Source organism: Mobula hypostoma, chromosome 2, assembly GCF_963921235.1.
Source record: "Mobula hypostoma chromosome 2, sMobHyp1.1, whole genome shotgun sequence".
NCBI classification, from domain to species: domain Eukaryota; kingdom Metazoa; phylum Chordata; class Chondrichthyes; order Myliobatiformes; family Myliobatidae; genus Mobula; species Mobula hypostoma.
Window position 1 is genome coordinate 188,906,188 of NC_086098.1, and position 21,921 is coordinate 188,928,108.

General features: G+C 39.9%; 1 protein-coding gene across 2 annotated transcripts in view; it reads left to right on the top strand.

Annotated features, from left to right (window-relative positions):
• Nucleotides 1–21,921, top strand: part of l3mbtl1 (L3MBTL histone methyl-lysine binding protein 1) — a 90,207-nt gene that overhangs the window by 51,208 nt on the left and 17,078 nt on the right. For both annotated transcript variants that reach the window (XM_063041284.1, XM_063041285.1), the window contains exons 10-17: nt 6,995–7,130; nt 9,297–9,388; nt 12,681–12,832; nt 14,959–15,035; nt 17,706–17,791; nt 17,912–18,022; nt 18,816–18,930; nt 20,207–20,309. In XM_063041284.1, coding sequence (XP_062897354.1) covers nt 6,995–7,130; nt 9,297–9,388; nt 12,681–12,832; nt 14,959–15,035; nt 17,706–17,791; nt 17,912–18,022; nt 18,816–18,930; nt 20,207–20,309 — 872 coding nt within the window. The remainder of the gene's footprint in view (nt 1–6,994; nt 7,131–9,296; nt 9,389–12,680; nt 12,833–14,958; nt 15,036–17,705; nt 17,792–17,911; nt 18,023–18,815; nt 18,931–20,206; nt 20,310–21,921) is intronic.

The window sequence follows — 21,921 nt, forward strand, 5'->3', positions numbered from 1 at the left end:
TGATTTAAATACTAAGATCGCTAATTTAGTTTAGTTTGTTTTTTATCACTATATGAGCGTTCATTTTTGCTGATTTCGTAATAAGGGATTGAAAGTACCTTCTTCAACTTTTGGAATTTTATTATTGTGGAAGTGTGTCATGCAGTATCCATCTCCTAGGCTAGTCTCTTAGCGGTTTTGGTTTGCTTTAAAGTACCTGCTACAGCTGAGATTCATTTTCTTGCAGGCATTCTCAGTAAATACAAGAAACACAATAGAATCAATGAAACATTGCACCGAAAAGGATGAACAACTAACCAATGTCGCAAAGGACAACAAACCGTGCTAATGCAAAAGAAATGATAACAATTTATAAGCTGTAAGTATTGAAGGCATGAGATGAAGAACACACTACAGCTGTGAAGATCCCTGCTGCACCTGATGACCTTGTGATCTCTGTCTCAGAGGCCGATGTTAGGCTGTCTCTACAGAGAGTGAACCCTTGCAAGGCAGAACGTCCTGATGAAGTACCTGGTAAGGCTCTGAAAACCTGTGCCAACCAACTAGTGGGAGTATTCAAGGACATTTTCAACCTCTCACTGCTATGGGCAGAAGTTCCCACTTGCTTCAAAAAGGCAACAATTATACCAGTGCCTAAGAAGAATAATGTGGGCTGCCTTAATGACTATCGCTTGGTAGCACTCACATCGACAGTGATGAAATACTTTGAGAGGTTGGTCATGATTAGACCGAACTCCTGCCTCAGCAAGGACCTGGACCCATTGTAATTTATCTATTACCACAATAGGTCAATGGCAGATGCAATCTTAATGGCTCTTCACATGGCCTTAGACAACCTGGACAACACAAACACCTATGTCAGGATGCTGTTCATCGACTATATCTCAGCATTTAATTCTATCATTCCCACAGTCCTGATTGAGATGTTGCAGAAACTGGGCCTCTGTACCTCTCTCTGCAATTGGATCCTCGACTTGCTAATCGGAAGACCACAATCTGTGAGGATTGGTGATAACATATCCTCCTGGCTGACAATCAACACTGGCACACCTCATGGGTGCTCTACTCTCTGTATACACATGACTGTGTGGCTAAGCATAGCTCAAGTACCATCTATAAATTTGCTGATGATACAACCATTGTTGGTAGAATCTCGGTGGTGACGAGACAGCGTACAGGAGTGAGATATGCCAACTAGTGGAGTGGTATCACACCAACAACCTGGCACTCAACGTCAGTAAGATGAAAGAGCTGACTGTGGACTTCAGGAAGGGTAAGACAAAGGAACACATACCAGTCGTCATAGAGGGATCAGAAGTGGAGAGAGTGAGCAGCTTCAAGTTCCTGGGTGTCAAGATCTCTGAGAATCTAACCTGGTCCCAACGTATCGATATAGTTAATAAGAAGGCAAGACAGCGGCTATACTTTTTGAGGAGTTTGAAGAGATTTGGCATGTCAACAAATACACTCAAAAGCTTCTATAGTTGTACCATGGAGAGCATTCTGACAGGCTGCAAAACTGTGTGGTGCAGAGGGGCTACTATACAGGACCAAAAGAAGCTGCAGAGGGTTGTAAATCTAGTCAGCTCCATCTTGAGTACTAGCCAACAAAGTACCCAGGACATCTTCAGGGAGCGATGTTTCAGAAAGGCAGCGTCCATTATTAAGGACCTCCAGCACCCAGGGCATGCCCTTTTCTCACCGTTACCATCAGGTAAGAGGTACAGAAGCCTGAAGGCACATACTCAGCAATTCAGGAACAGCTTCTTCCCCTCTGCCATCCGATTCCTAAATGGACATTGAATCTTTGGACACTACCTCACTTTTTTTTAATATACAGTATTTCTGTTTTTGCACTTTTTAAATCTATTCAATATCTGTAATTTATTTACTTGTTTATTTATTATTATTATTATTTTTAATTTTATTTATTATTTTTTAAATTATGTATTACATTGAACTGCTGCTGCTAAGTTAACACATTACATGCCGGTGATAATAAACCTGATTCTCATTCTGATACTGAAGAGTTCTTGAAAGTGAGTCCATAGGTTGTGGGAACAGTTCAGTGATGGGGTGAGTGAAGTTAAGTGACGGTATCCCCTCTGGTTCAAGAGCCTGGTAGTTGAGATGTAATAACTCTTCCCGAACCTTGTGGCGTGGGTCCTGATGGCAGCAGTGAGAAGAGAGCATGTCCTGGCTGGTGGGGGTCCTTGATAATGGATACCTCTTTCCTGCAACAAAGCTCCATATAGATGTGCTCAGTGGTTGGGCGGCTTTACTCGCGATGAACTGGGCCATATCCACTACTTTTTGTAGGATTTACTGTTCGAGGGCATTGGTGTTTCCATACCAGGCTGTGACGCAACCACACCCTGGTATACTCCTTCACTACACATCTATAGAAGTCTGTCAAAGTTTTAGATCATATGACGAATCTTCACAAACTCCTAAGAAAGTAGAGGGGCAACTGTGCTTTCTTTGTACTGCCACTTATGTACTGGACCAAGGACAGACCCTCTCACGTTATAGCACTGAGGAATTTAAATTTACTGACCTTCTCCACCTCTGATCCCCCGATGAGAACTGGCTCATGAACCTCTGATTTCCTCCTCCTGAAGTCATAATCAGCTCCTTGATCTTGGCTCTATTGAGTGAAATGTTGTTGTTGTGGCCAGATTTTCAACTTCCTCCTATATGCTGATTCGTCCCCACCTTTGATTCAGCCAATGACAGTGGTGTCATCAGTAACCTTAAATAGGACTTCAGTTCATGTGCAACAATGCTAAACTAATTTACCAATTTACCTGGTCTTATTGATGTCTCCTGCATTTTGTTCAGTGTGTGATCATGAGACTAACTCAGCTGAAAATTATATATTTGGAAATTTTTGATCAAGTTGCATTAGTTTTGTCTTGGTAAGGAGTTTCAACATAGATAAGTCATGTTCTTTTGCTCACTTCTCCATATATATGTAAATTACTCTTGGTAAACCTCAGACATTTTGACAACTGTAGTGGCACTTGGCAAACTGTAGATGAGCTGAGTGGGTCAAGCAACATCTGTGGAGGCTACAAGGTGTAAGTCAGTGTTTTGGGATAAGACCCTGCATCATGATGTCCTGGTATATATACATAGAACATAGAAATTTACAGCACATTACAGGCCCTTCAGCCCACAATACTGTGCCAACCACGTAACCTACTCTAGCAACTGCCTAGAATTTCCCTAGTGCATAGCCCTATATTTTTCTAATCTCCATGTACCTACCTAAGAGGCTCTTAAAAGAGCTTATTGCATCCGCTTCCAATACCGCCACCGGCAATGCATTCTGCACACCCACCACTCTCTATGTGAAAAACTTACCCCTGACATCCCCTCAGTACCTGTTTCCAAGCACCTTAACATTATGCCCCCTCGTGTTAGCCATTTCAGCCCTGGGAAAAAACCTCTGGCTATCCACACGATCAATGCCTCTCATCATCTTATACACCCTTATCAGGTCACCTCTCATTCTCCATCGCTCCAAGGAGAAAAGGCTAAGTACACTCAACCTATTCTCATAAGGTACGCCCTCCAGTCCAGGCAACATCCTAGTCAAGATATAGGGTCTTGATCTAAAACATCAGCTTAGACCTTTTGTCTCTGCAGATGCTGCTGGATGGTCTGATTTCTTCCAGTGTACTTTTTTTTGTCACTGATTTCAGCGTCTCCGGTCTCTTTTATCTTCTAGGCAGACTGTGACTTCCCAAACAAAAAAAAAGCATAATCTGGCCATCTTTATAATCTTCCAAAAATGAGCAATCTGATCAAAAGCCAAAAGGCTCAACATGCTAGTTGCCAAGAAGATGTAGGGATATCAAAGGAACTAAGGCTACTGTTGTGATGGAGGACACTCAGTAAACACACTCCTTAGATGTGCGCATTTACACACACACAAACATTGCACTGTCATTCTGTTGTTGTGCTTAGTATATGCACTTCACTGTCTTCCCTGGTATATTCTTATAATGGGTCCTAAACCAAGGTGATGTGCTCTGGTTGGCTTTATGGCTTTATGGTGCCTTTCCCATCATACATGGTGGAATATTATTTAATATTGGGGATGTGTAAATGTATGCATGTTGCTTGTGTACTGTATACTTCTGTTTGTTTTGTAATATGATTGTAACTACATTGTGGGGTGCATCATATTCTAATTCATGTGTTGTCTTAAGTTAACTTTGTGGGTAATTAAAGATGGTATGTCCTGGTGCCTAATAAACGGGGATCATCACTCTCAGTAGGAGGGAGAGATAGGGGCTGACAGGCATTCACACTGGACAAATACACAGGTGTGCGCCGCTTAACGTCCATTCGGACAATGTCCGATCACATATACGTCCGTAGTCCCGATCAGAGAACGTGACGTAGTGGACGTAACAAATCTCGTGTATCGCGCGTCTCTTGAGTGTAGTAGTGTTACCTCTCTGTTTAATTTTCTTTTGAAAATATTACCGTAAAGTGCATCATGGCTTCCAAACGCAGCAAAACCACTCCTGGTGATAGCAGCAGCAAGAGGCAAAGGAAAAGTATTGATTTGGAAGTGAAATAAAAAGTTATTAAACAGTATGAAGGTGGAAAACCAGTGAATGCTATTGCTCAGGATTTAGGCATGTTGCACTCGACATCACAACGATCCTGAAAAACAAAAGAAAAAATTGTCAAAGCTGTTAAAGGATCAGCTTCACTGAAAACTACAAGGCTCACGAAAATGCGAGAGAGACCTATATCGGATATGGAGAAATTGCTAATGACATGGATTTAGTCAATACAGGTACACTACAGTACTCTATATAGGTTTGATAAGTATATAATATGGTGTTCACACAACGTCCAAATCACATAACGTCTGATTTCACAGAATGTATCGTGGACGTTAAGTGATGCATACCTGTAGTACAAAGCTATTATTGTGTTTTCTGGTACATATCTTTTTTGTAAATATTAACAGTTTTCTTTTCACCATTTTCATTAATTTTTGACACACCTAATAAACACCCTTGCATGAAAGTGCAAAGTGACTCCAGCCATTTTTTCGTTTGGTCAGAACCCACATATTTAACAAGTGTTGAGGTTGAAGATAAGCTATGATTTTCGCAAATGATGCAACAGACATATAATAGCTAATTTCTGCTCCTGTTTTCTCCGTCATAGGATCCCTTTTAAGTGCTTGCTAGATGGTGGTTGCCGGACAGTTTTATTGTGGCATCTTATAATTTTGGAGTTGATATTGAAAATTAAGCTTTACAATTCTCAATGGGATTTTTGGTAAAGTTTGGCTTTTGCCTCCTCCAGTCCATTACTGAAATAAGTTCAAATGAACTATGGTCACAAAATGGATATGTGCAAAAACTTCTTAAACTGAAATCTCTTTACTCTCATTTCAAGTTAGTGGTGGAAAAGACAAGATGTCCCAATTGGGTCAGTTACAATAGACAATAGACAATAGGTGCAGAAGTAGACCATTCGGCCTTTCGAGCCTGCACCGCCATTCTGAGATCATGGCTGATCATCTAGTATCAATACCCGGTTCCTGCCTTGTCCCCATAACCCTTGATTCCCCTATCCATAAGATGCCTATCTAGCTCCTTCTTGAAAGCATCCAGAGAATTGGCCTCCACTGCCTTCTGAGGCAGCGCGTTCCACACCTCCACTGGGAGACTGGGAGAAGAAATTCCTCCTCAACTCTGCCTAAATGACCTACCCCTTATTCTTAAACCATGCCCTCTGGTACTGGACTCTCCCAGCATCTGGAACATGTTTCCTGCCTCTATCTTATCCAGTCCCTGGAACAGAAACAGGAAATACCAAAAAAATCCGTGCACAATGTGTCATGAGGTTTACACTGTGGCTTGCAAGTCATCCACACATGGCCAGGAACTGGAGCGATGTCTGTTACAGTGAGGTTGTGTAATAGCCTGTTTGTGACAACACAATAGCCTTCATTTAGTCATTTCATTTTATATTGCTGTTGTAGTTGGAAATGATTTATCCACCCTTATTTTTGTGAATAGATTTAACATAGAACATAGAATAGTACAGCACATTACAGGCCCTTTGGCCCACAATGTCGTGCTGACCCTTAAGCCCTACCTCCCATATAACCCCCCCCCACCTTAAGTTCCTCCATATACCTGTCTAGCAGTCTCTTAAATTTCACTAGTGTATCTGCCTCCACCATTGACTCAGCAGTGCATTAATGAAAGGCTAGAATTAATGTTTAGAGCACAAGTATTGGCAGTGAGCAGAGATGAGTTGCAAGACTACTTACTGGGTCACACTGAACTCCCATTGTAGATGGGGCCCAGTGGAGGATGCCTTCTATGTTTGTGGTAAAAATGAGATTCAAAGAAGGAAACGTGTTCTTGTCCTAGACTATACACATCTCTTTAGCTTTTAGAGAGTTGGGGGTGGGGGAAGAACATTTTAGAGGCCCATTATTCAGGTTTCTTTCAACCACAAAGTGGTCATAGGCTTGTGATGCAATGATATAGAGGAGTTGTTTATCAAATCAGGGTTTGGACGAAAGATGAAACTATATCTCATGAAGAATGTGAATCAACCAGCAAACATAAATGTCACCGAAAAATTTGATTTAATCAACTAATTCATTTTCTCTGAAAATCTAGTTGTAATGAATCAGTCTATTCTAGTTTATTACAAAACATGAAAGAATGCTGAAGCCTTGCCACTGAATTTATTTCCTCTTGTTAGCGATTGCCTATCAATGTTAATGATTCATCTACTTATAGATTAGTAATGGTAAACTTTCCAAATGAAGTCTGAATAAGAAAAAAAAGTTTCCAAGTTTTAGGCTTTCGTTATCCATATATCATAATGTATACTGTGATCATATAGAAAGTAAAGCAACAGAATGAGAAGAAAGAAGACTGTTTAATTTTTCAACTACAGGAAGGCTCCTGGATCAATAACAGTATCCTCTCTTTGGAAGGTTTGCGGTTATCGCTTGAGACTCCACTTTGACGGCTATTCGGAGTGTCACGATTTTTGGGTAAATGCTGATTCTCCAGATATCCACCCTGCAGGATGGTGTGAGAAGACAGGCCATCGATTATATCTTCCTAGAGGTGAGAGATTCATAGGCATGGTCTTAATAGCTTTGGGCTCAATTATTGTCTGCTCAGCCCAATTTCTGAGTAAAGTGATTATACTCCCCCCCATAAAGGAAACATTTATTATCCTACATACCAGTTCATAATTGTAGAAGTGCAGAAATGTATATCATGTTTTGCAAGAATTATGCATCTTAGAGTAAATTTGATTTCATTAAATAGTAGTATCATCTGAACCAATCAATTGATTTTGCCAGATTTTCTCTATATTGATAAATATGTTTGCTATGCTGTACTGTCTAATTAATATTTTGTATCTAAAATTAAAGCTATAGACAATGACTAGGATTGTTCTCCTGTTGTGTGGCAGCAACTGAGGGATACAATGGATTCTGATTATTTGGTCCATAGGTTAATTGGGGCAGCCACATATGTTGGACAACTCTTAAAGAACAAAAACTAATCAAGAACATAGCTGGATTCCTTAAGTTTATTTGGGACACCATGCTGCTTAATTGTGACAGGAGACTGATGCTGAAGAGTTTCTAACTAGTGTTAGGTGCATGAACTCGTGTGGCCCATAGACACTGTGATTAAAGTGAGCAGCTTTTGATGGGCGGCAACTGTGTGCATTTGTGTTCAAAAAGCAGTGATCTTTGTCTCTGATAGTTGGCAAGGGATAAACAGTAAGACAATTTATAATTGTTTTGCTCATTGCGGTTTCAAGCATTCTGGCTTAAATTAAGATTTGGAGCATGAATTGTGTGAAGGCTGTCCATTATCCACACTGGGTGTCAGCACTTATTTTGTTCATTAATGTCAATGAAATCTGTGCAGGGGAGTTTTTAAATTGGAAAAGCTGTTGCGCTGGGCAATTCCATTCTCTCTGCCATGCAAGTCTGGGTCCAGTGGTATGAGTAGTCTTCACAAAATTGGATTCTTTCTTGGTTGCAGTGGATAACCATGAATTCTTCTGTGCTTTATCATGCCCATGAAGTGTTGCAAAACTGCCCTCTTGGCCATTGGATCTCACTGTTGATTCATTTTGCCCAGTACTCCGAAGCTGACTTCACATGCCAGGACATGCATGTCCCTGCTTCATCAGGGTATGAAGCCCACCAGCTACCCTCGCTGAGTTTAGCCCACCCGTCAAAGCTATATATTGAGCTGTAGCCATAGTCACATGCCAACAGCAACTTGGAGCCACAGGTGAGAGCTGAGTGTCTGGTAGGGACAAAAGTGAGTTACTACCCCAAAATAAACATGACATGCTTCACCAGAGGTGCTAACCCTCCCTGGACACCCCATACATGGCTGCAGATACAAGATGAATTCCTGCATTATTACTACAACTTCATAGTACTGTAGTAGCATTGGTCATTTTCTAATTTGTTTTGTATTTCACTTCAATACATAATTCGTTTACTCAGTTAAACGATAGTTTGCCTTTTTTTAATAACTTTTTAACTATATCCATGCAACTTTGACTAATTGTGGTAGCTGCTTAATTAGGCCAAAATGTATTGGTCCCGATATATCCCAATTAACCACAATCCACTGGACATAGATAAATAAATACTTTATTGATCCCAAAGGCAATTACAGTGTCAAAGTAGCATTACGAGTGTACAGATATACAAATAGACGAGAAGTAAGAAAGAAAAAAATAGTTACCCCAAACAGTTTAACAGGAGGGAGTCATCACTTCCCTGGCTCTAGGTTGACTTATTATAGAGCCTATGGCTCAGGTTAAGAATGACCTCATATAGTGCTCTTTGGAACAGTGCAGTTGTCTTAGTCTATTACTAAAAGTGCTCCTCTGTTCAGTCAATATGGCATGCAAAGGGTGAGAAACATTTTCCATGGGGTCTTTTGTTCTACCACAACCTCCAGTGTGACTCCTATAACAGAGCCAGCCTTTCTAATGAGTTTATTAAGCCTGTTGATGCCATAGCCCCAGCATACCATCGCAGAAAAGACTTGTGAAAAGAACAAGAATATATGCTGTCCACTAGATGGCGTCAAACTAGCACAAGAGTAATCTAAAGGACATCATTTTAAACAAAATAAATGACCTTGTGGTATGAATCAGAAGTTGATGTGAATTTAGCGTACGGGTTGATATTAATTTGCAGAAGTTTGTATCAGTTATATCAATAATGCTATTTTGTCCCATTTTAGGGTATAAAGAGGAAGAGTTCAACTGGCCAAATTACTTAAGGATAACAAAATCCCAAGCTGCACCGAAGCAACTCTTCATCAATCAAAATATAGTGAGTATCTGCACCATCCTTAAACATTTTCTTAGAGTGGGCTGCTTAAAGAAATTGTGCATTGAAAGTAGTATTTCTTATGAATCTGCTTAATGATTTTTGCAATAATAGAGGAATTTGTTACATTTTTTTAACATAACAAGTCACAGGAATTTAAAGGCAACTGTTTCTTTCTGGTATATTTATAACAGAGTTTAGTAAAATACATTCTAATGTGTTACTAATGTTGGCAATAATGCAATGAATGTTCATGAAAATGAAAAGAAATTAGAACGTGGAAAAAGGCCTTTCAACCCAGCAAACCAATATTCATGATTACCCTTAACTCAAGGAAATCTTATACTTTATACTTCATTGTCGCCAAACAATTGATACTAGGACGTACAATCATCACAGCGATATTTGATTCTGTGCTTCCTGCTCTCTGTATTACAAATATTAAATATTAAAAATATTTAAAATAGTAAAAATTAGTAAATATTAAAATTTAAATTATATATTATAAATAGAAAATAGAAAAATGGAAAGTAAGGTAGTGCAAAAAAACTGAGAGGCAGGTCCAGATAATCTTGATTACATTTGCTCATTTATTCCTTTATTCCTCAATTTTATAGTGAATTCCACAGCCTCAGAACGTTTAAAATTTCTTTCATTTTGCTGTGCTTTAAAAGGAAATATTTCAAAAGCACAGAAAACCTCACTCTTGCACTATAAAAAGACAAAATATTGGAAATGAACCAAGGTCATATAACATTTATAGATTAAAAAAGTAGAGTTAACACATTCTGTTGAAAATTTATTGGCTGAAATGCCAACTCTGTTTTTCTCTTCATAAATGTCTCCACATCTGCCGAACATTTCTTAAAGTTTCTGTATTTATTTTTATCTTAAGTTTAGTTCACTTACTTGATAATATTAAATAAATCTTATCACACTCACATTTTGCATTATGTTAATTCAAAAATCCGGTGTTTCAAGTCTTTCTTTGTACTTGTTCAATCCTGATAAGATCCTCATTAATCTCACTCTTATACCATTCTTTTCATGAGAAACCCAAGAATATATACAGTATTCTTGTTGGGTCCCATTATGGTTTCATTTGACCCCATCATTACCAATAACATACATTTTATGATTGAGCTTGTGGTGTTATCAATCTGATGATGTGCCATCAATGAGTCTATTTCTGCTTTATTCTTTAATATCTACATATGGTGATTTCCAATTAAGTCTGAAAAGATAAAGTTTCTTCAAATTTCTTGCTTTCAGCAATCTGAATCTAGTACTGTTTTGAAAAATTGTATCCTCTAAACTGCATTTGGATAGTACCCTTCAGGAAGGATATACAGGATAGGTTTCATCACAAATTCAGCAAAATAAAATTAGAGTTTATAAACCAAAGGCTGCATAAATTTGATTCATATTCCTTTGGCATAAGTAATATAATTCTAACCGAAATGTTTAAAATGAAGAAGATTATATAAAGGAGTTGCAACGAAAATAAATCCCACGGGAGAAGTCGTTAAGTGCAGTGGGCATAATCTTAAAACCAAAGCTAGGCCATTATGAGTGAAATGAAGAAATGTTTCTGCATTACTGAAAGGTAATTGGTCTTTCCATATGGAGGTGGACACTGACTCAGTTGAATTTGGGAGATTTCAGACGGGTAAGACCAGTGGTGTAGGGGCAACAGCACTGGACTTCGAGGTGGATGGCCGAGTTCGAATCTAGCCGGGATGCAACCTGGGCAGCAGCAATACCTGTGTGGAAGAAGGGCTTGGCAATCTACTTCCATATCTTGCCACAAAAACCCTATGGACAATTACTCTATCTATAGGGTCACCATGAGTCAACTATGACTCAGCGGCACAAGTTATGATCAGGTAGAGTGAAGAAGGTTGATGGCTAGGGCGGATGTACTCTAAGATTGGCCTTAATAGCAGTAAGTACCCACAACTGTTCCTATATAATCTTCACCGCTATATTTATTTTATTTGTCTTATCGTGAGAAGCCATGAAGTTGGCTGCAACAGAAATGGCGAAAGCTGTAATTCAAAGGTACATTTTTGGGGTAGACAGAATTAGAAACATCTTTAATGTGCATATGTTTTTTGTCACTTCCTGATTTGAGAGCTGATTTAAATTTATGAGTTAAGTTCTGATTACAATTAAAAGTGCACAAGTATGCCAAGTTCTTGGGAATCCATTAGTTCTAAAAGCAATGAATCTATTTGTTACAAGTGGTTACACAGACAAGTGGACTCCCAAGAACTTGGCATATTTGTGCAGGGGTATACAGAGGTAAGGAAGGATTGCAATTTGATGGAGTGAGATGAAACACGAGTATTATGTACAGTTTTCATCTCCTTATCATAGAAATGGTTTACTTGATATTGAGGAGGGCAGATAGACCAGACGAAGGCAAATGCGATTTTGATACCATGGACAAATTGGGCTGAAGGGTGTTTCTGCGCTGTATGATGATGATGATGACGATGACATCCGTCTGTTTTGAAGGACGGTGGATAGTGGCGCTAGAGTGACCTCTCCAGGACACACGGGCACACGCCTGGGCAGGAGGAATGGAGATCCTGAGATTTCCCCTCTCGGCCTCACTGGTGTAGTCCAAAGGAAAGCGAAGCAATACATTTGTCACCAGCTTGGCTGAAAGAGCTGCTGGAAGGATGTTCAGTGATGTCCAGCTACTTTAGGGCTTCCACTCCAGATTTTCTGTCTGGGGTTTACTCCCATAGCCTTCATGTCTACCAAACCTGCCCTCAATGCAGTGGGGCTATTTACCCATATGCTGTATAACTCGATGATATCACTCTATGAGAGGAAGTACAACTGATACCACAATTGTTGTGCATGTCTTGTAAGAGAAATTAAGTAAAGTGGGGCTGCAGTCTTTTAAGTGTAGAAGAATAGGAGATGTCATCAAAATGAATATAGCCATTTAACTGGCAGGGAAGATATTCCTCTGATTGAGGATTTAGGTTTATGGGGCACAGTTTCTGAATAAGGTACAAGGTTGACATTTGATGGGGGTGAACATTAGGAGAATGAAGGAATATGAGTGTAGTGCTGGAAAATGACACTGAGATGGATCAGACATGATCTTAATGAATGGAGAAAAAGGTTCAAAGGAAAGTACAGCCAACTGCAGCTCTGATTTCTTGTGCTTTTATTATTGTAGGATCTTGGAAAAACAAGGCATGTTAAATGGTGGGTTAATGCATTTTATTAGGCAAAATGGTTCAAACTTAAATTTATAATGATGCTTTTTTTTCAGATGGTCACCCCTTTGGGATTTCGTGTTGGAATGAAACTGGAAGCAGTCGATAGAATGAATCCATCTCTGATCTGTGTTGCCACAGTGACAGATATAGTTGAAAGCAGGTTTCTGGTGCATTTCGATAATTGGGATGACACGTATGATTACTGGTAGGCTTTCCATTTGGTTCTTGAATCTGGGAAAGTTAACAAGTAAATAGGTGGCAGAAAAGCTTTGTGGAAAAAAGTAGGAAAAGATAGAGTGAAATAAAATGCTGCCAAAGAAATGAGAAACAAGAAGTAAACAGCCTAATCTGAGCTGAGATAGAGGAGATAAATTTATGTAGCAAAAAAGGCAAAATATATATAAATTTTCCTGAGGTGATTTGAAACTCATTTTTTCCTTTAAAAAGAAGTCCTTGTATTTTTTTTCTTTCTTCCTGTGCTCAAGTAGCACCTGAATATATTGCCAGCTGATTTCCTCGTAGACTCTGTCACTGGAGTTCATGAGCCATTTGGAGTTTCGACAAGTAAAGGTTAGCTAGAAGAATATACACCGGATTTCCTGTGTCTCATTGATTCAGTCCCTTCAGCAGAGACTAATCCGAACACAATTAACTTCATTGGTCATTGGACACATTGAGTGGCTTATTCCAGCAAGCTGTAACATTTATATTAGTTATAATATTATAGTGTCATATAGTTTCAGTTTTATCATTACCAACAAATGTATTTTTTTTACAAGATTAGAACTTTGTTTTGTTTAAAGAGTTGGGTCACAGACTTTTGATGTGTAGGAGTCTGCCTTGCTCCATGAGCAATGCACCAGCTGGAGCTGCTTTGAAAGCTTATTCCATTCTTTTGTTTCTCTGTGCAGTCTGTAAATCAGTTAACACATGTTTTAAATGTCAGTGGTGCTGCCAGCTCTACTCTCCAAAACTTGCAAGAAAAATAAATTCATATACAAATGATTTACATTTTACAGCCTGTCACAGTGTATGTCCTGTCAGCTACAGTCCTGAATGAATGCTGTGGTGTAACTTCAACTTTAACTTTGTTTTATCCTATCACAAACGAGAAAATCTGAAGACACTGGAAATCCAAGCAACACACACAAAATGTTGGAGGAACTCAGCAAACCAGGCAGCGTCTATGGAAAAGAGCAAACAGGCAAAGGTACCCTTTTTCATGGATGCTGCCTGTCCTGGTGAGTTCCTCCAGCATTTTGTGTGTTTGCTTTGGTAGTGAATTAACATGGAAATGACATTGTAACAATTGTTTTGGCATTTCTCAGTGCTGTAACTCGTAATATTGTATGTCACAGAGACATTCTGTTTAAGAAATAAAGCCCAACTGTTCTTCTCCTCTGATCAATGGCCAAAGAACAGACCAAGTCACCAGTCAATTCATCCTAGTACAGAGGGTAAAATAGGCTGGAAAAGGAGGCATGATGGCTCAGTGAACAAAGTTATTGCCTTGTATTACCTGAGACCTAGATACAATCCTGACCTTTATGTGGAGTTTGCATGTTCTCCCTGAGACTACAATATATCAGTTGCTTCTCGGTGGAAACAAGAGAGCGCAGACACTGAAATATGGAGCAAAAAGCAAGTCGCTGGAGGAACTCAGCAGATCAACAGGACCTGTGGAGGAAAGGGATGGTCGATGATTTGGGTCTGATGCAGAGTCTTGGGTCTGAAACTATTCCTTTGTCTCCACAGTTGCTGCTTGACCCACTGAAGTTCTCTTGCAGTTTTTTTTTTGCCTCCTTTATTCCGGGTGCTCTGGTTTCCTTTTATATCCCGAAGTGCAAGTGTGTAGGTGAGTGGTGGAATTTGGAGGGAATTGAGGAAAATGTAGGGAGAATAAAAAGTGGAACTAATGCAGGATTAGTGAAAATTGGTGGTTGATAGTTGGCATGGAGACAGTGGGTTTTGATCTTAATGTATTCCATAATTGTGGTAATTTTTTCATGTTGAGAGGGAGCCTGACGTGGCAGCTGCCGAGGAATCACTTTTCTGATCAGACAGTCTTCTCAGATATGGGTTCATAATGACCTCTTGGCATTGAAGGTGATCAGGAGAAAGGCCTGCCTCTGTGCTATATCTCTCAATGAAACTTTAATAAGAGGCAATGCATTAACAATACTCCAAAAATCAGAAGCTTCATTTCTTCAGCTATCAGACATCTTTTTAGAATATAATTTCGATCTTTGTCCTTCTTTTGGATATCATTCTACTGTTTAGCACCCTAAGTAGTATGAGGGTTCTCCTAACAATTTCTATTTTTTTGGTTAGGTGTGATGCCAGTAGCCCGTACATCCATCCTGTTGGTTGGTGCCAGCAACATGGGAAACCATTGACACCTCCACAAGGTAAGAGGAGAAAATCCTTAACCTGGTCAGATTTGAAGTTTCCAGTTCTACCCGTACTGCATCTAGACTGAAAACGACAGGCTGCCAGCAGTGAGAGGGCAGCAGAGAGCAGGAGGGACAATGGGGAAACTGTAACTGTGGTTGGGGATGAAATATAATAGGCACTTCAAAGAAATGCAAAATAAACTCAGGCAACACACTCAAAATGCTGGTAGAACGCAACAGGCCAGGCAGCATCTATAGGAAGAAGTATAGTCGACTTTCTGTGCCGAGACCCTTCGTCAGGACTAACTGAAAGAAGAGATAGTAAGAGATTTGAAAGTGGGAGGGGGAGGGGGAGATCCAAAATGATAGGAGAAGACAGGAAGGGGAGGGATGGAGCCAAGAGCTGGACAGTTGATTGGCAAAAGGAATACGAGGCTGGAGAAGGGAGAGGATCATGGGACGGGAGGCTTAGGGAGAAAGGAAGGGGGAGGGGAGCACCAGAGGAAGATATAGTGAGAGGGACAGAGGGAGAAAGAAGAGAGAGAAAGAAAGGGGGGAAAAGAAAAAAAGTGAGGAAAGGAGGGAGGGAGGGAGGAAGGGAAGAAGGGATGGGGTTCAGAATGGGAGGAGGGGCATTAATGGAAGTTAGAGAAGTCAATGTTCATGCCATCAGGTTGGAGGCTACCCAGATGGAATATAAGGTGTTGTTCCTCCAACCTGAGTGTGGCTTCATCTTGACAATAGAGGAGGCCATGGATGGACATACTGTATCAGAATGGGAATGGGACGTGGAATTAAACTCACTGCCTTTTCCTTCTTGTAAACTTGTATCTCCAAATCCTTATGTTTTTTTACTGTTCTGACCTCATTGTCGTTATTGTTACTGCCGATGTTCAGAACATAGTTCCCACTGAACTTCTCTGCAGCATTCCCCTGTTCAGCTCTGCACCATTTCAACACCATTGCCCTTTAAAACTTTAGCTATAATTCTTCAAGATTTTGATTTTGGTGTATTCCATAACTGCGGCAATTTTCTTCATGTTGAGAGGGAGCGTGATGTGGCAGGTGCTTGGATATTACCTTTCTAATCAGGAAGATCTTCTCAGATATGGGTTCATATTTAACACTTACTCTTGGAGTTGAAGGCGAACAGGAGGAAAAGGTGAGGCCAGCTTTCTTGGCCAATGAGTCCTGTCTTCAGATTGTACCACGATATCTCCCCGTGAGAGTCAGCATGTCAGTGCCTCAGGTGCAGCAACTCTGCATTGGCAGTGGTTCGTTGAAGGAGGTCTTGCTTTGCTGCTTTGATTCGCTGAAATCATCTTCAAGGCCTGGAATTCTGACTGACATTGGCACTGTCTGACCTTGCGTAGTAGCAGTCAGGGTGTTGTGCTGAAATGGAATTTGAAGCATTAGCATCATGGCGGAATCTATTAATGTAGTCAACCAAGTCCTTGCTGCAATTGTTGGGCTCCAAACTCTGTTCCAAGCTATATGATGCTGGATCCCTCTATTCACCTTGATGTAACATACATGCTTTTTAACAGGCCAACCAAAGCACCCAGCATTTTGTGGTGTGTGAGAATCAGTCCTGTATTGTAGATTTTCTTCTCATGGTTTTCAACTGGGGTTTCTGCAACCACTGTCTGACAATTAGACCAGCACCTTCCTTCCCTTTAATTACAACGTACTTGTATCCAATGTCTGATCAACTGTGGATCCTCTTGTCTGCTTTCCTCAGATGAGAGGCTGAAATTGTGAAATCAAGTGAGAGTATGTGTTCATCACTTGACATGTTCTGGACCTGGTGCACTGCATATCCAGTTCTTCTGTGTTTGAAAGGAATGTGGAACAATCTCAGGCTGTGTTGTGGAAACTGAGTGAAATTGAGAGGTGCATGCTTACTCAGTCTGCAGTTTGGAAGTCGGTAGGTATTGTGGATGATGAGGAAGTGCAATGTAAGAAGGAGGATGAGGTATGAAGATAGTATTAGTGCAATGGATTCAGCATTGCTACTTGCTTAGGGCCTAATATTGTCTTTCCAACACAAGTCAGTGCCATTATTCAAATAGTATATGTTCCTTTTTAAAAAATTAAATAAAAATGCTGGAAACATGCTGAATTTCTGCCCTTCACCCTGATACACATCTTCTTTGTTCTCCCTGCATCTCCTGACTTTCTCTAAGCCAAGGGTGCTAAACCTGTTTCTTCGTCTATAAACGCTGCCTGACCTGCTGAATATTTCTTAATGTTTTCTGACTGATTTCAGATGATCAGCATCAGCTTTATTTTGTTTATGGGTCCTTTTGTTACATTACTTGGACTCTAGGTGTGGAAGTATACAGGGAACTAGCCTGGCCACTATGATGGAACCAGAATGTGGCTGAGAAGGTAAGCCTTCACTATTTCACTGTAGGGCCAAGAAGAACACAATTGCTCCCACAAGGAAGGGCAGGATATCTCCAGCCTGCCATTCTCCCCAACCAGTATCCCCCTAACTGACCTTGGGAGTGGGCTATTGACACCTGGCAGCCAGCCACTATTTGCTGCCAGATGTCAATAGCCCACTCCCAAGGTCAGGTTTAGGTGGGAATCTGTGCAGAGGCATGCAAATCAATGAGCAGTAGAGGTCAATCCCAGATCTGTCCTTTGATATGAAGGCTAATGGCACCTCTTATATTTCAGGGTACCCTCACCCAGAGCAGTTCTCTTGGGATAGGTATTTAGAAGAAACTGGATCTTCTGCTGCTCCTGCGCGTGCATTTAAAACAGTAAGTAAAATGCTTTTCAATTCAACATATTTCAAAAAAAGATTAAAATATTGTAGATTCTTCCTGTCAAACAAATGACTCAAATTCCACATTCTTAGAGCTTTCCTCCTCCTGTTTTAGCGTCCTCCTCATGGCTTCCAGGTAAACATGAAACTGGAAGCTGTTGATCGACGAAATCCAATGCTGATTCGTGTAGCCACGATTATTGATGTTGATGACCACAGGATAAAGGTAGTCAATTATATTGTTTTCTTCAGTAATAGTTAGTGTTTTTAACCGTTGTACAGTATTATGGCTCTGATATGTCACTATTAATGTTTTTATTTATTTTCTAATCAAAGTAACTAATTAGATAAAAGAGCATTTGGAATATAGAAATTTGCATTTGCTTAGCACCGTTATGGACTCTAGATTTCTCAAAGCACTTAACTCCTTTGAAGTGTAGTCACTCCTGCAAGATTGGAACAAATGGGTGCCCAACCGATAATAGTATCAGCATATTGTGTAAACTTGTGCCCTGTGAAAAGAGGTTCTTTCGAATGGTAAAACTGTGAAAATCTTAATGCAAAGAATAAAGCTAGCTGCCCCTGTAAGCAATCAAAAAATACTTGACTAATCTGAGTGCCTTAAAAGGCTAAAGACTATGAACTGCCTGACTGTCCTGGGGTAACCTGCTAGCTCCCTGCAAGCCTCTGCAGGCTTGGATATGGGCTGATAGGGAACAAGGCATCCCATTTGTACAAATGTCTCTGGGATCTCCCATGCTGCAACTGTAAATTTGTGTGAAAAATATGAGTGAAAAATAAACTTGTTTTAGCTTCCTACAGCCTTGAAAATAATCCAGGATTTTAAAAGGCTCCCTGATTTGGAGGAAGCATATCATCCCACTCACTACTGTCCATACATGAACATCATATTTGTGGGTTCAAAAGTGTAGCAGTAATTTTAGTTCCAAGTATCAGCTGATTTAATGATCGATTCAATATATATAGTTTAAACATTTTTGTAACATCTTCTGTAACAGATCTGCTTTGATGGATGTAGCCATGCTTACAGTTACTGGGTAGACACAGATGATCCAGACATCCATCCTGCTGGGTGGTGTAATAGAACAGGACATATTCTTCATCAACCAGCTAGTGAGTACAGCGCTGTTCCTTCCTCATTACTCTCCTTATTGACACACTGAATATTAATTTCAGGCTGTAAACTAATAGAATCATGGAAAGAAGCAGCAAGTCAGGAATAACCTAGGAAGAGAGAATCAGTTAACATTTCAGGTCAAACACATATTTTGTTTATTATTTTGACTTTTAAATACATTTATTTCAAATATTTTTGGTCACTACAGATATTGCCTGACCTATTGAATACTTTTTGTATTTCCTTTTATTTCAGACTGCAGTTTTAAAAAAAACTATTTATTTCTGATCTTAAAAGGGAGAAATGATTGTTACAGGGTCATTCGTGTAGATAATTTTGATATTATCTCTGGAATTTAGCAACACCCATTTCTATTCGAAACCAATGTACTATTTTCAAAAGGTTTCAGTTTAAATATCAGTGTTTCTTTGTAATGATTTGATACTTATTTTTTTGTTTTACATTTATTTCCCCATATTTCTGAATAGTTGATACATTTCCCTCTGCTTGGGCAGATAGCATGCACTTTCATAATACTTTTGAATGAGTTTTGAATGGAGCAAGTTTTCTGAGAGATGGTAAGATTAGATAGAGGGAGATAATAGCTTTAAGGCTGCAGCTTTATTTTTTCTCTAACAGTTTCCTGTTGGAAATCAACCTGATTAACTAGTCTTGCTCCCTTTTGTAATTCAGAAGGCCGTGCAACCCAGGAGAAGATAGGGATGTTGCGGTTGGGCTCATGGGCAATTAGTAGCATGGATGGGTGTGTTACCACAGTACAAGGGTATCATACTTGAGAGTGGAGTAGATACCGCGGGGGGGGGTGGCAGGGGGAGGGTGGAGTTTGAATCTGTATGTTCTTGAGCTGGGCAGAGGGGCAGGGAAACATGTAAGGTTGGTGTGCTGTTAAGAGGGAACCTGGGGTGGTGTGTATGGGAAGCAATTCTCCTCCTTCAGTTCACATGATTAACTTGAAGACACTCCAATTTTATTGCTGGTTTAAATCTGTAAGGCAGCTTAAATCGGGAATACCTACCCTCATCATAATATCTTAATGGCCTCCGCAGCAGCCAGATAGCTGCTTGGCCCATCCAGTCTCCATTCAATAAAGGCTAATTTGAGAATGAGTTTGATAGTTTTCAGTTGTTCAACTCTTATCCTATACAGATTCACTTGATTTGGTGGATCAATTTATTATTTAAAGTTTGCAATGATTGTAAGGAAAATGTTAATTATGAACAATAGTTTAAATCTGTAGCTTTCTTTTTTCAGAATCAGCAGATTCCACAGCTGATCCTGGACAAAAAAGATGGCCTACTCCAGGGTGGAAGACTGTTAGTCATGCAAAGAGTCCAAAATATACCACCCATCACCGGTAAGTATCGGTTAAAATTAGGAAAGCCCTGACATTCAGCACTCAGCACTCTACGTTCTTTGCCCTCATCTGAACATCATTCAACAGCTGTGAATAGTTTACTGAGCTATTTCAACAAAAAAAAAATTTAGCTCACTCTTACTGTAAAATCCCTGGATGTGAAGGGAATTATAGTACAGGAAAAACTCTTAAATCTACTTTGACTGCTCACTCAACTATGCTGTCCATGGACTGCATTTCCATTAGAGACTATCTAGTTACTTTTGCATCTGACAGAATTTTAATTCATGCCAAATGGAGTATGATTCCTTCGTGAGATATTGTAAAAGGTATGAGACAGCTTTGATCGAGCATGCTTGCACACATATGCAGAATAGCTATGTCTAATCATCCCCTCCTCCTTCCCTTTTTCATATGGTCCACTCTCTTCTCCTAACAGATTTTTTCCTCTCTAGCCCTTTACCTTTCCTACCCACCTAGCTTCACCTATCACCTTCTGGCTCTCCTCTTTCCCCTCCCCACACCTTTTTATTCTGGCACCTTGCTCCTTCCTTTTCAGCCCTAAAGAATGGTCTCGGCCTGAAACGTCAACTGTTTATTAATTTCCATAGATGCTGCCTGACCTGCTGAGTTCCTCCAGCATTATGTGTGCGTTGCTTTGGATTTCTAGCATCTACAAACTTCCTTGTGTTAAAATTTGAAAGTATTGTATCATGACAGATACCGTAAGAATTTGTTCTTGTGGCAGTGGGATCAAGAATCAGAGGGAATAGAATATAAAATGATTAACAAATTATCAGGAATGGTACGGTGGAAAGTTTTGCATATTGGAATACACAGTGTGGTGGATGCAGGTCCACCAGTGGCTTTAAAAAGGGATTTCGACGAACAGTGAAAGGTAATACTTTTGAAACACTCCAGCATGGATGGTAGTAAGGCTGGCTGTGAAAGGAGGAAGGTTAGGCATGGGGCTAGCAAATCCATCCCCTAAAAACCCAGAGCTACAGAAATGCCAGCAGAAGCTCCAAGGACCTCATTCTTGGGAGAAGAAGGATCCTTGCCTAGAAGACATATAGATGAGCTGCACATGGATGTGAAAGACTGGCCCAGGACAGAGGATTCTGGCAAGCTGCTGTCGGCGAACTATGCCCCAGTAGAGGTGATGGGCTTAAGAAGAAGCAGAAGAAGAGTTTTGAAAGTTATGCAGAAGAGTGATGTATTTTTCTACAAAGAATCAGCACAAGCTCAATGGATGATGCGTCTGTTGATTATTCGTTTATTTGGTGATTCTGTTACTTATACGGGAAACCTACTGTCTTTGTGTGTTATTAGCTATTCTCATATTTACCTTACAGTATGTCTAGTTTTATGTCTGGTTGCCAATGCTTTTTCAATACGGTGACAAATGTCCATAACTCCAGCCAACCATATAAAAATAATTTAGATCCAGTCTGACACTGTGCAAAGTTTAGCAGTTGCAAAGGCTTTCTTCATAAGTTATTTTTAAGAAATTATCAACAGCTTGCAATTCAATTATTGAATAATTTGTTTCTTGCTTCTGCAATCTTACAAATATTTTGGGCCTTTAAAGTTGCTCAAATCAACAAGAAGT